The sequence below is a fragment of the Pan paniscus genome, chromosome 6 (assembly GCF_029289425.2).
Source record: "Pan paniscus chromosome 6, NHGRI_mPanPan1-v2.0_pri, whole genome shotgun sequence".
NCBI classification, from domain to species: Eukaryota; Metazoa; Chordata; class Mammalia; order Primates; family Hominidae; genus Pan; species Pan paniscus.
The window spans coordinates 185,389,638-185,403,383 of NC_073255.2; the positions used below are offsets into that span (position 1 = coordinate 185,389,638).

General features: G+C 42.0%; 1 protein-coding gene across 16 annotated transcripts in view; it reads right to left on the bottom strand.

Moving 5' to 3' along the window:
* Positions 1-2,874: 2,874 nt before the first annotated feature.
* Positions 2,875-13,746, bottom strand: part of EZH2 (enhancer of zeste 2 polycomb repressive complex 2 subunit) — a 76,168-nt gene continuing 65,296 nt past the window's right edge. For 11 of the 16 annotated variants that reach the window (XM_034965165.3, XM_034965166.3, XM_055115498.2 and 8 more), the window contains 11 exons: positions 13,367-13,607; positions 12,711-12,880; positions 12,173-12,267; positions 10,979-11,019; positions 10,388-10,513; positions 9,433-9,611; positions 7,096-7,191; positions 5,822-5,903; positions 4,799-4,879; positions 4,560-4,644; positions 2,875-3,197 (listed from right to left, as the gene is read on the bottom strand). In XM_034965165.3, the coding sequence (XP_034821056.1) occupies positions 3,137-3,197; positions 4,560-4,644; positions 4,799-4,879; positions 5,822-5,903; positions 7,096-7,191; positions 9,433-9,611; positions 10,388-10,513; positions 10,979-11,019; positions 12,173-12,267; positions 12,711-12,880; positions 13,367-13,607 (1,257 nt within the window). In that variant the 3' untranslated portion in view covers positions 2,875-3,136. The remainder of the gene's footprint in view (positions 3,198-4,559; positions 4,645-4,798; positions 4,880-5,821; positions 5,904-7,095; positions 7,192-9,432; positions 9,612-10,387; positions 10,514-10,978; positions 11,020-12,172; positions 12,268-12,710; positions 12,881-13,366; positions 13,608-13,746) is intronic. The other 5 variants (XM_055115496.2, XM_055115499.1, XM_055115497.1 and 2 more) reach the window with 1 other exon arrangement.

A 13,746-nucleotide genomic window follows, 5' to 3' on the forward strand; every position in this document is an offset into this window, starting at 1 on the left:
AATATTTTACCTCCTGGGTTGTAGAAAAATTCACTGTGGTTTAATCAGAGCTGGGCTGTGCACTAAGACCAGATGCACAGGCTAAGTATGTATTGCTGTGGCCTAAGGGAACAAGGGAAGGGAGGACCTTGATCTCAGCGCCTGGGAGGGTAAGTCTCCTGATTGGGCTCTGTTAAGCGTGGGGTATAGACTCGGGATGCTGGCCAGGCACGCCACATGACAGGAATCTGAAGGGTAAGAAAGTGGTTACAGGACCAACAGGTGCCTGTAATGTAATGTACGTATTTTTACTGACAGCATTTTAAGATGCTGCTCCTTGATGAATATTGGTACCTAATTTTCCTGTGAAGTTTAGCATGACCACCCCCAGTTGGAAAACATGCTTGCTGGCCTTCAGCTATTTGAACTGAATCCCCCTTCTAATGAAGACACCTTCTTGTTCGTAGGAATCACAGTCACTTGGCTGCCCAGGTTCATTTTTTATACCATCATCGTTCATCTGTCCAGTTCATGACCCTGTCCAGGGGCAACCCCAACAATGCCCTTGCCGTAACAGGTGAGTGTAGACCACTTCTAATGCCAGGTATCCATGTGTAGCCCCCACTGGAATTGCTTATTTATATCAAGGGATTGAGCGGATACGCAATTATTTCAACTAGTTCCATTAAGAATTTAAGAGAATACTGTTTTCAAAATGTTTACATTTCGGATCCAGTCTTGATGAGCTATCTACAAGCTTAAATGTGTGGGTTTACATTTGATTTGACTTTTGGTGGAGTTGCTGAACATCTTGGGCAGAAGTGGAAGTGAGGACCTGGCATGGATACGGTGAAGACTGGAGATGGGATGAACCAGACAATAATGAAAACCTAGCACAGCTTCTAGGTGCCTCTAACTTTACCCACAGAAGTTAGTCTGTGGGTGAGGTCCCGCTTATTGTATATGTCAAGCCTTCTATTAAGTAGCTGATGAGCTTTAAAAAAAAAAAAAAAAAAAAAAAAAAAAAAAAAAAAAAACGCTGGGCGGAGCAGCTCACACCTGTAATCCCAGCACTTTGGGAGGCCGAGGTGGGTGGATCACTTGAGGTCAGGAGTTCAAGACCAGCCTGGCCAACAAGGCAAAACCCCACCTCTACTAAAAACACAAAAATTAGGGGTGGTAGCCCATGCCTATAATCCCAGCTACTCGGAAGGCTGAGGCAGGAGAATCGCTTGAACCTGGGAGGCAGAGGTTGCAGTGAGCCAAGATCACACCACTGTACTCCAGGCTGAGTAGTGACAGAGCAAGACCCTGTCTGTCTTTAAAAAAAAAAAAAAAATCACAAAAAACCTCAATGTTTTAAGAAAGTTTACGAATTTGTGTTGGGCTGTATGCAACCGGCTGTCCACAGGCCAGACAAGCTTGATAGAAGGTTGTATCAAATGGGTTATTAACGTCAAGGATTTCTGTTCAGAAAATCTGTGTTCACGGACGTCACTGAAGAGGCTTTTAGAGAAGCGCATTTCAGATCATGGTATAAAAAGCTTGCTGTGCAATGAGAATACACCAGACAGACAGGGCTGAAAAACTACTGCTTTCCATCATTGCCACTTTGTCTTTCCTACGCATTTGGGGCTCTGGTACATTGAGCTCACTGGAGGCCTCAAGGATCTGCTTCCCAGCTGTTCCTCTGAGGATGGGTTGAGGGCTGTAGCTGGAATGAGCCATGTCAACAGGTACTTTTGAGCCCAAGTAATCTTTGGGGTCTCATGAACAGGCGATGATGAACAGATGGGCTCCATGCGCCTGTGCCTAGGCAAGGCCAGTGAGCCATCTAGAGAATGACCTAACCCAAATAATGAAGTAACTGCCTCAGGAGATTGATGGCTGCCCAGTTTGCCCAGGGTCCTGCTGAGTGCCGAGCGGAACATGAGGGCACCGAGGGCAACAAGCTCTGAAGTGAATGGTACCATTTTCTGGGTGAGAGTGGAGATAGTTATTTAGATGTAAAATAGATCAGCACTGTCATTAAGAAACCATGGGACGAGGCTGAGGGAGGGAGCTCCTCAATCCCAAATCAAGTGGCAAATTAACTTTAGGACTCAAGTTGCTGCGCCTGTGCACTGATGTGTCAGAGACCTGATCCCGCAAATGCTGTGGAACTGGAAAGCAAGATGAGTCCATTTAATTAGGTTTCATATTAATACTATCACACTGTAAATAAAAATCTAACTGTAGCAAAGGCAACTGCTAAGTAACTAACAGTATGGACTGGTTTGCAGCGGTTGTCAGGGTTCCCATGATGCTGCTGGTGAATGTACCTGGGGAGGGTGCAGGGAAGTTACCTCAAATTCTGGGACAAACCACATTATCATAAGGCATGCAAGGTACATGTCGTTTCCTTGACGCTTTCAGAGTTTGTGATTTTTACCTCTGAGAAGATATAAAACTACAGTTTGGTTATACCTATCAATCACCTTTTGTGATAAGGTAGGTAAGGAATCCCAACTTATATTGTGTTTCTAAAGAACTCTATCTAGACTAATGGAGTTTAGAACTAGGTAAGTAAGTTCTTAAAAATAACCTAAAAGTCTACTCTGTCAGTTTATATATGGGGAACAGACTTGGAGGTTAAATCTCTTTCTCCAGGTTGCACAGCTGACTGGAACGTACCCACCCTGGTCTTGTCTATAAGATCAAGCCCTTTACTGGGTAAGCCCTCAGGATGCACAGCAGTGTTCTTCATATATGTCTTCCACATATTAACAGGCAGTATTAGTTAAATCAAGATTCATACAAAGACAACTAAAAAACCCAAGGAGTTAAATTTAAAAGTTTTTTGTTGAGCAGTCCTGAAAGCAGTTATTGACACGTTATGAGAGATGATTCAACAAGGACAAGTTCAAGTATTCTTTATTCAAAGTTGAAAAATGTACCATACTGCATTATTGCAAAAATTCACTGGTACAAAACACTTTGCAGCTGGTGAGAAGGCAATAAAAAGTTGATTTTTAAACTCATTACTATAAATTATTCTTACAGTACTTTGCAAATTCAGAATTTCAAACTGCATGTTCTTTTTCTAAATTGCCCACAGTACTCGAGGTTCCTGAAGCTAAGGCAGCTGTTTCAGAGGAGGGGGAGGAGGTAGCAGATGTCAAGGGATTTCCATTTCTCTTTCGATGCCGACATACTTCAGGGCATCAGCCTGGCTGTATCTGAAACAACAGGAAGGAGATGTCCGCTGGATGGCCACCCATCCAACATGTGCTGAGACTTGACTTAACAAAGCCTGCTGAAGATAGTGGGTGCATTAAAATGTCTTAAAAAAAAAAAAAAAAAAAACCCATCCAATTACACAGCTGCCTGCGTAACGGCACAATTCATAGAAGGCAATGCATAGGTCTGTGTTGCTGGCCATCTAATTGAGACGCTGCCAAGTTCTGAACTGAACAAACCTGTCTACAAGCATTCCCAGAGCTTGACCAGCCTCCCCTATGCCTCTGAAGCAAGTGGCCCCAGGAAGGCTGGTCCACATCAGGATGTTTAGGCCTGACGCTGGAAAGGCAAAATAGAACCATGGTCTGGAAAAAATGATGACCATAGCAAAGAGGGCCAAAGAGCAGCCCGCCAGTTACTTCCCCAGGTGAAGCGAGAACTGGAGTGCAGCGGACACCCAGAGAGGAGCACAAGAAGCCCACCATGGGGGATGAGGCCACCGGGTCATCCCAAGGAAGCTGCACCCCACACTCTTCATTCAGAGCCTGCCTGGAGTGAAGGCAGCGGCCTTTGCTAAAGTGGGCCCTTCACTCAGACCCTGTCTGCCTCACTGAGAGCTCGCTGCTGTGCAACAGCCATTAAAGGCCAGCCTGAATATGCAAGAACACAGTACTCAAAGACAGCTTCTGGATGGGATGTACACGGGGCTACAGGAGTTCATTAACTAGACAGTCATCTGACTGCACTTAAATCTGTATTCAATGGCTGAGTTAAATGTATCCCACAGAGCTTGACAGTGTCAACTGGCAGCCTAATGCCTAACCACACAGATACCATCGGTGGCCCACGTGTCCCAGGCATCCCCACAGGGTGATCAGACAGCGATTTGCCAACAGCACCTTTTAAAATGGTAATGATATGTGTAATAAGTATTATAGCAAACAATAAATTAAGTAGATCTAATCCATAAAGATATGCATAGTATATTGTCAAGTAAAACCATGTTGCAGAAAAATCTATAGGACAGTGTGATCGCACTTATCTGGAAAACGCTCCACGAGCAAGCATGCAGCATGCGGCATGATATGAGAAGGTCTAGGACTCACCCAGCTGTCAACAGCAGGGTGAGAAATGGGGCTTTCTGCATGGATTTTACTCTATTTTAAAAATAAGCATGCCTTGTATAATATATAAATGGATAATAAATACATAACAGGAAAGTGTAACCTAATTCCCCACTAATGCTCATGGCAAAGTGACCCATCAAAAGAAGCAAAGAACTAAAAACCCTCCTTTGTCCAGAGTTCACAATCCAGTAGAAAAAGCCCTTAGAGATCATGCTAGAAATGTACTTTACCAACCTGTAATCAAAAAACAGCTCTTCGCCAGTCTGGATGGCTCTCTTGGCAAAAATACCTATCCTGTGATCACCGTTAACCATCATAACTGCAAAGAGACACACTGGTGTCAGTGAGCATGAAGACGGGCCACGGGGGGTTAACTGACTTGTTCACATAACAAACAACTATCCCAGAAGTATTCAAGTCCATCATCACAGGACTGAAAAGGGAGTTCCAATTCTCACGTCAAAGGTACCTACCTTTTGCATAGCAGTTTGGATTTACCGAATGATTTGCAAAACGAATTTTGTTACCCTTGCGGGTTGCATCCACCACAAAATCTAAAAAGAAAAAAGTAAGCACAGCCCAGTGAATAATTTCAGTTATAAGTAAACCAAGTTATTATGATTTTGTAAATGCAACTGGTTACAGTTCTTCAGGGTTTGCCTGCAAAAGCAAATAAATCAAGCAACTTCATTCAGTAAGAAATGACATTTGGAAGAACACACTATTGTTCCAGGTTAAAATTAATCACCTATAATTCAAGATGGTTATCTGACTCAAAAGCTATTAATTATCAACTATAAACATACATTACTGAGCAAAACATAGCAAAAAAAAAAAAATCTGACAAAATTCTTCCAAACATCACGAATAGGCATTTTCACATTTAAAATTAGTTTTTTTCATTATAATGTCTATAAAGCATTCATAGAAAAAAACCTATTCTACTTGTTCCAACTAAGAGTTTCTCTGAATATCTTACATGTTAAGCCTACCTCCATTTTCACATAATCCCACCAGAAACATCCCTACACAGCCTTACATTCTACCCCAGAACATCAGCTATGAAAGCAGCTGCCTTTCCTCTCAGTCCTTTGAGAACATCCAGGGGAGTCTGGAAGATGGTTGCAAATGCAGTGCTCCTCCCCTCCTTCCCCGCTCAGAGGCACTGACTGGAGGAGGTGTGCTGAGCTGCCTGAACACAAGAGGTGAGGTGAGCAGCAAGAGCACAACGTCCCCTTCACAGCCAGATGCTGGGATAGCGCCACCCACAGACAGCCGGGACTCCAGAGAGGCGGTTTCCCGCACATCTAGTCTATCTGCTCCCTGAGGAATTCCTTGCTCCAGTTCCTTTCAAGCAAGCAGCCCCCCATGCCTCTAAGGAGATCCTCCTTCTGGTCACCTCACTGACCTCTACCCTCGTTTCTGAACACTCGGCCGGCAGAAGGCTGCCACATGCAACTCAGAGGAACTCACTGCCTCCCAGCTCTGAAACATACCATTGTTCAAGTTGAACAGAAAGCTGCACATGTATTTATCATACACTTTCCCTCTTCTGTCAGCTTCATCTTGAGAAATAATCTAAAAAGACACAGAAAATTCTTTTGGATAAAGGTGATCAAGCCTGACAGAACACACAAAAGCGCACGGAGTGAATACTGAACCTTCTGGAGAAAACGCAACAACAACGGTCACTACAGCCAAGTTCTCTTTCCCATTCGGTCTGCGCAGTAATAAAGAATAACTGTATACTAAGGACCCCAACTCAGAAATAGTTCCACATCCTGAAGTAATTATCCTTGGAGAAAGTGAGGAACCAAAGTCTTTTTGCTGAGTTTTTTTAAAAAGCCGGCTGCAGTGGCTCACGCCTGTAATCCCAGCACTTTGGGAGGCCGAGGCGGGCAGATCACCTGGGCGCGGTGGCGCATGCCTGTAATCCCAGCTACTCGGGACACTGAGGCAGGAGAATCGCTTGAACCCGGGAGGCTGAGGTTGCGGTGAGCCAAAATCACGCCATTGCACTCTGGCCTGGGCAACAAGAGCGAAACTCTGTCTCAAAAAAAAAAAAAAAAAAAATTTTGGGTGAGCTGGTTCCAAACTGAAGCTAGGCCTATGATTTTTCGGTAACTCGACAATTTAAAAGGTGAATAACTAATGACATTGTTGTTTCTAGGTCCTTATCAACTAGGTTGTGGATTAAGCAGGCCACTCTATGGTAAAGCTCTTGTTCTCCCTGTTGTCCCTAGACGAGAAAAGCTAAATGTGGCTAGAACCAAGCAATCCTGTTTTGTTTTGCTTTTTTTCCCCTCTGAGACAGGGTCTCACTTTGTCGCCCAGGCCAGAGTGCACTGGCACAAACATGGCTCACTGCAGCCTCAACCTCCCAGGCTCTTCCAGGCTCAAGCGAGCTTCCTGCCTCAGCTCCCAAGTAGCTGGGACTACAAGTATGCACCACCACGCCCGGCTAATTTTTGCATTTTTTGTAGCAATGGGGTCTTGCCATGTTGCCCATGCTGGTCTCCAACTCCTGAGCTTAAGCGATCCACCTGCCTCGGCCTCCCAAGGTGCTGGGATTGCAGGAGTCGGCCACCGCGCCCAGCACAATCCAGTTACTAAGCATGCAAATCCACAAACATGCAGAAGTCCAGGCTGAAAAGGCAGTTTATGGCAATTCATTTCCAATCAAACCCAGACTTACCTAATAAAATCAATCTAAAATAAAGTAAAGTTAGTATATACAATGCCACCTGAATACAGGTTATCAGTGCCTTACCTCTCCACAGTATTCTGAGATGAATTCATTTTTCTGCACAGGATCTTTGATAAAAATCCCCCAGCCTGCCACGTCAGATGGTGCCAGCAATAGATGCTAGAGAATAAAACACAATCACATCATCGAAAAAGGAGGGTGAAAATGGACTGGGGACAAAGTAGACTACAGAATGAAAACAAAAGCTATCACTGTAAATCCTCAGACCTGTTTGTTCTAAGGCAGTAATTGGGCACACAGCTTCAGTCAACGTGAAAGCTGCTGAGAATGGCTATGAACATTATGTTTTCCTTATACAGCAGATAAGAATCTCTGTCTTACAGAAAACCTTTTGGTGGTGTTGGTCCTCTGCAATGACCATCGTTCAGCAAGGTGCTCTAGGCCTGCTGCACTTTTGGCTTCCCTGTTTCTTCAGCCCTTGATTTCCTCGAGTAATTCACTTTCAACCTGAATTTAATATAAGGACACCACCAAATCACTCTTCCTCTCCATACCTTTCCCTCTACTTTCCCCAAGTGATTCTATTAATAGTTATTCCATTTTCAGCCCCAGGACACCCCCTGATTCTTCACTGGCATTGGTTCCCTCTGAAGCCCATAGCAGCTTGGCTTTGGATTTGTTCTTCCACCCCACCTCCTCAGGATAACACAAGAAACTACCGGGAGGTGTTATCATGATCTTGTCAGTCCAGTAGTCTATTTTCAGCAGAAATGCCAAGATGATCATTGCTATAAATTATGTATTTAGGGATGTGTTCCCCAACATATGCCAATTTTTCATCACGGCTCAGTATTATGCTTTCATCCAAAATTTTCTTGTGACCTTTACAAAGGCTTCCTATCTATTCCTATTCTGGACCATCTTACCACTCACCTGTCAGGTGAACTTCCCAAATAATAGCCTTCTGATCAGAAACTAAATTAGCTAAATACTGCTATGCAAATGAAACCCAACTGGTAAAAGGTATCTACATAGTTTAACATTTTTAAGAGTTAAAAAATGTCTTACAAAGAGGACATGTCAGTATGAATAGAATTGCCCACTTTCTGAACAAAGTGAGGAAGGAGTACAATGGTAAGTTGTTTGGGGGGGAAATTGAGATTTTTAGGTCTGAGCAGGTATGCCATCGGAAACTGAACCAGAGTCACTGTGATCCAGTGACCTAAATGGACATATAACTGCCTAGAGTAAAATCATCTAAATGTCTAACAGAAAAGAAAAAAGTCAAAGCTAAAAACAAAAACAAAAAGCCCACCACCCTGCACAACTCTCTGCCATAAACACAGACTTTGGTTCAAAGACACAAACAAAACCAAGAGAACTTCAATGTTTTGCCTGGAGCAGAATTTCTGGTAGAAGGGGACTTGCTGGTAAGAAGTGTGTTCTCAATTATAAATAAATGGTCCAACAACAAAGATATGTCTACTCTACACCCCACGTACACACACGCACACACACACACAGAGCATAAGAGCAGGTTAATGGGAGCCTGGAGGATTTGATCTCCTGCTCCTTTACAAGTCTTGTGACTTTGGGTTTCCTTACCCGTAAAATGGGGGTTAACACTTACTCCTCACTCACAGGGTTAGGAGAATCAATGAACAAATCCACTAAAGCACTCACAACAGTGCCTGCTATTTTTACATGCTTAATAAATGTCAGCTATTATTATAAAAAGAACTGACTGAAGAAAGAACTTATCATCTGCCCTAAAAAAAAAAAAGATACGAAATTTCCCAAATACATGCTGCTGAAGTGTCTTTTGCTCAATCATTACTTCCTGGCTGATAGAGTTAACTCACCTACATACAATTCCCCAGACTAAAAATGTATAGTTCCTAGCTGGGTTTTTTTCAAGGTTATTAAACAAACAGGAAGTAAGTCTATAAAAACCTGCCATGGGAAATTTCATCTTTTACTCTACATAGCAAGGAATCTATAAATACTCTTTGATGAGAATGAGTCTATATTTTGATAGAAATCACCATTTATTTGCATTAAGGATACCAGATAAACTACTATTAACTAAAAGAGAAATTCAAATAATCTATTAAACAGGTAGAAAAAATACCTCTTATTCCTAAATCTGATACCATGAATGGCTACTTCTCAGAATTTGCTGGTTTCTCCTACTATCAGAGTATGGTGCTCTATATAAAACTGAAGAGACTGCCCAAGGGTGCATTACCCAGAGAAAATTATGAACACTTTCTCATCAGTTGCACCTTTCAAGGATCACTTTTACTTTTTGCCCCAGCTAAATCATCTAAGACAATCCTGACATTTGCATCACTAAATAGCTAACTACAAACAATCTTCCAGAAGCGACTTGTTGCTCACCTTTTTGGAGCCCCGCTGAATACTGCAGTTCTTGCAGGACACATTTTTACTGTCCCAATGGTCAGCGGCTCCACAAGTAAGACAGAGGTCAGGGTCACACTCTCGGACAGCCAGGTAGCACGGGCACTGCTTGGTGTTGCACTGTGCTTTGCAGCGGCATCCCGGAAAGCGGTTTTGACCTTCAGAGAGAGGTTTGGAGGTTCTTCACTCATCACCGTATGCAAAAACTTGCAGAAAGATACGTGGCAAGGGCAGTACTGGGCATCTCACTGACTCTCAACCCTCACAACCACCTTATTACCGTACTATATAGACAAGGAAATGGAAGTATTAACAGCGAAGTTCTAGCTGTTTGCACTGAAAAAGACCACCACTGAGTTGTTTTTCCATTTTTCATTTGTTAAATAGTGTATATATTTAAAGTCGGTGTGAATAAAGGGTCTGGATGGAACAATATCCATGGTCCTTGACCATTCCAATAGCCCCTAGTTCTAAACACTCCCTTAATACCCAAGCTTCATGTGCAGTCTCATTAAACAATTATAAAAATCTACTATGTTTACGCTACATTCCTTTAATCTGAAGACTAAAACCCTCCTAACTCTGACGATTTCTGGTGCCCAAAAATTATTTGGGTAGCTCCTTCTAGATTCCTCTTACAATCTGTGCCAACTTTAATACAACTTAATTTAAATGATCAAAGAAGAAAAAAATAAAATTCAGGTTCCTTTAATACAACTTTGCCTGCCTCACACACATAGACACACAACACCCAGGCGACTGACTGGCCACTGGCACAGGGCCAGGTATGGGGCTCAATAAATACTTGTCAAATTGATGAGTTTCGTCAAGTAAACAAGGGAGTGCTCCCATGTTCTTATTTTTGATTTTTTAAATTGCTAACCAAAGACCTATTTAGTTCTCATGCAATTGCATCAAAGCAACAAATACTTACACTCTGAACTACATTGACAAAACTTTTCACAAAAATTTTGTGCTATCACACAAGGGCACGAACTGTCACAAGGCTGCCGTGGATGATCACAGGGTTGATAGTTGTAAACATGGTTAGAGGAGCCGTCTGAGTAAAGATAACATCATGCAGGCCAATGAATCCAGGGAGATGGAAACGATCATACACAATTAACACGAGTACATTCTTCCCTACTACCTGTGGAGTGTAGCTGGCCTGCCTTTACTGAATGCATAACATTACACATATTCCGGTTTCCACAACGATGGCAAAAATACTCTCCCACCCCCAAGTGCTTATGAGTTCCATCTAAAGCACGGCTACATCTCAGTCCCATCCCAAAGCACTTCTCCTTCAACTGACTCGGACTCACACCTTCCAGTCAGCCTCCACTTTACAGAAGAGAACTGACTGGGGATTCATCAGTAGACGTCCTCCATTCAAATTGGTTTAACATACAGAAGGCAATTATATTAGAATAACCCAAGCTCTAATCCAGTTACTAGTCTAAAACAAATGAAAACAAAGCAGACATTGTTAAGCTAATAATGAGAGGAATGGAAAGATGCTAACCCTTTTTCAGCTGTATCTTTCTGCAGTGTGCAGCCCACAACCTGCAAAAACACAAAGAAAATTAAACCAAATTTCTGCGGGAAGCTACAAATCCAACAGAGAGCTGCTTAACTGGATCTATCTGTGCCATGAATACAGGAATGCGTTAAAGCCAAGAGTCATGCCCTGCCCAGTTTATATTTGCCATCAGTTTGAAGTAACTCAAACAGCTTGATGGCTCAGGCTGCCCCAGGTGTGGCAAGACGTCATTTCCTGTGTTCATCCATGACTCCTGGTCAGAACTCCTGAGCTCCCAATGCTGCACAAAGCAGCAGGTGTGTCTGCCTGTTGATTTATTCTGATGTGGATGACACTGATCACTTCCTCTTATTTCAGGCATCATAAACCAAGCAAGTGAACTACGTGGTCAGAAATAATTCAACCAAAATTTCAGAAGCATCTCCTAAAGCCTAAAAAATAAAAATAAAAACTTGACTTTAAAAAAATTCTAAATTGGGTTGGCCCTACACTTATTTTTGTTAAAGTAACAAAATGTTACAGTAACAAAATGTAACATGAGCCTGTACACAATTTAAGAAGCATAATCTAACTGCACCCTTACCTACCCAATTATGTTTCTCATTTTTAAAAATGTGAGGTAGAGGTATGGGGAGATTAGAGCAGATAGTCCACTCATCAATTTTTCTGGCTCTACATTTACAAATCAAATCAGCCTGAAAACATTCGCTAAGGTGAAAATAACATTCACACAAGCTTAAAGTAGGGTACCCATTAGGAGTATTGGAATGCAATGCCACACAACTTAGAAATTCAAGCTCCTGGAATAAAAGATACTTCTAAAAACTGGCCCAGAGCTCACATCAGAAACACAGAACATTTCATGATGTTAAAGTAATTGTTTACATAACCTTTACTGCAAAAGCTACTAAATATGTTTTTCTTAACCCAAATGCAGTCTGGTAACCGTAATTTTTATGACTCTTAACATACCAAATATACTGAAGGCTGCTGTATTCTTATAGAAAAATACTAGCAATTCCCAGTGGAAATAAGATTCCATAGTTCTGTTTTTGATGGCAGTTTAAGGTTTTTTAAAAATAGACTAAGTAGAAACCAACAACAGCCCTTAGGAAGGGCCTTGCCTGCAGTGTCTATCTATGTTGACTTCTCTAAGCAGCTTCATGACAGACTCACCGGTGTTTCCTCTTCTTTTTCCTTGGAGGAGTATCCACATCCTCAGCGGGAGCTGGAGCTATGATGCTAGATTCTTTGACTCTAAACTCATACACCTGACAAGAGGCACAGTCACAGAGCCATGAGGACAGTCTTATTTAGGCAAACCATTCTTATACTCATGCATACCAGAAAAATGTCTTTGTCTCTTCTGTGACACTGCTAGATGCTGGGGATATAACACACATCGCTGTCCCTACCCTCACATTAGGGGTAGCTGTAATTATATTCTGGTCAAGAACTGTGATGCTAAATTTCAATTCTTACTAGCTTTTAAAAGCTACTGCTATCTAACCTTAAAAGTCTACATTGGGGAAATTCTGTAACATACCTGGAGAATAATTTTCATTCAATTCCCTCTTGGGAAGAAAAAAAAATTATTTTTAGGAGATGAATAGGAGCTTAGTAATAACCAAGAATTTTCTTTGTTTGGACAACGAGTACAGTTTTATCTCTATGTTTGAAGCTCTTTTAACAACATTTTTATCGGATATCTTACCTGTCTACATGTTTTGGTCCCAATTAACCTAGCAATGGCACAGAAATTGTCATAGTAAGTGCCAATGAGGACTCTAAACATTGAGGCTTCAGCACCACTCCACTCCACATTCTCAGGAGGTTCAATATTTGGCTTCATCTTTATTGGTGTTTGACACCGAGAATTTGCTTCTACAAAACCAAATGTAAGCACTGGTCAAGAAATGATTGGAAATAATATTAAGAAGTAAAATTCAGGGTGTGCTTAAGAAAAAAGCAAAAAGATAAGGACAACTAAAATCCAATCGGTAAAATACTAACTCATCGGTAGTTCACATTTTCCAACAAAACTACTCATAGAACATCAAGAATATTAAACCAAATGATCCAAATTTCATTATTCCCTACCTGAGAAAGATCGAAAAAGGAAAATGGCACAAAGAATGAGAATAAAGTGCATCATCAACTTTCAAACAACCAAGCAGGGCAAACACCACACGCTAGGGTAGGGGTGCAGGCAGGAAACAGAAACAACACAGCTACACATTCTTGAGATAACTCTGGTCTTGATACTGAAACTAACCAACTAAGAAAATTATTCAATGCATTAGACATCCTTAATCCTCACAATATGAACTTTCACGGAACAGTAAAACCCAGTTATTAGACGTGTCTTACCAGAGGAGCTCGAAGTTTCATCTTTCTTCTCTTCTTCTTCTTTATCATTGTTCTCTCCCCCCGTTTCAGTCCCTGCTTCCCTATCACTGTCTGTATCCTTTGATTCCAGCACATTAATGGTGGGGGTGCTGGGCCTGCTACTGTTATTGGGAAGCCGTCCTCTTCTGCGGCCTCCTGGACGTTTTGGTGGGGTCTTTATACGCTCAGCGGTGAGAGCAGCAGCGAACTCCTTTGCTCCCTCCTACGAAATGAAAAATGTCAACATCAGGGCAAAGTTCTAAAACTCATTTTGATGGAAGAGAAAAAAAATACTATATAAGCCAGGTTAGTCAAAAAATGTATCACATTATCCATTTATCACAAATAATCATTTGCATGTC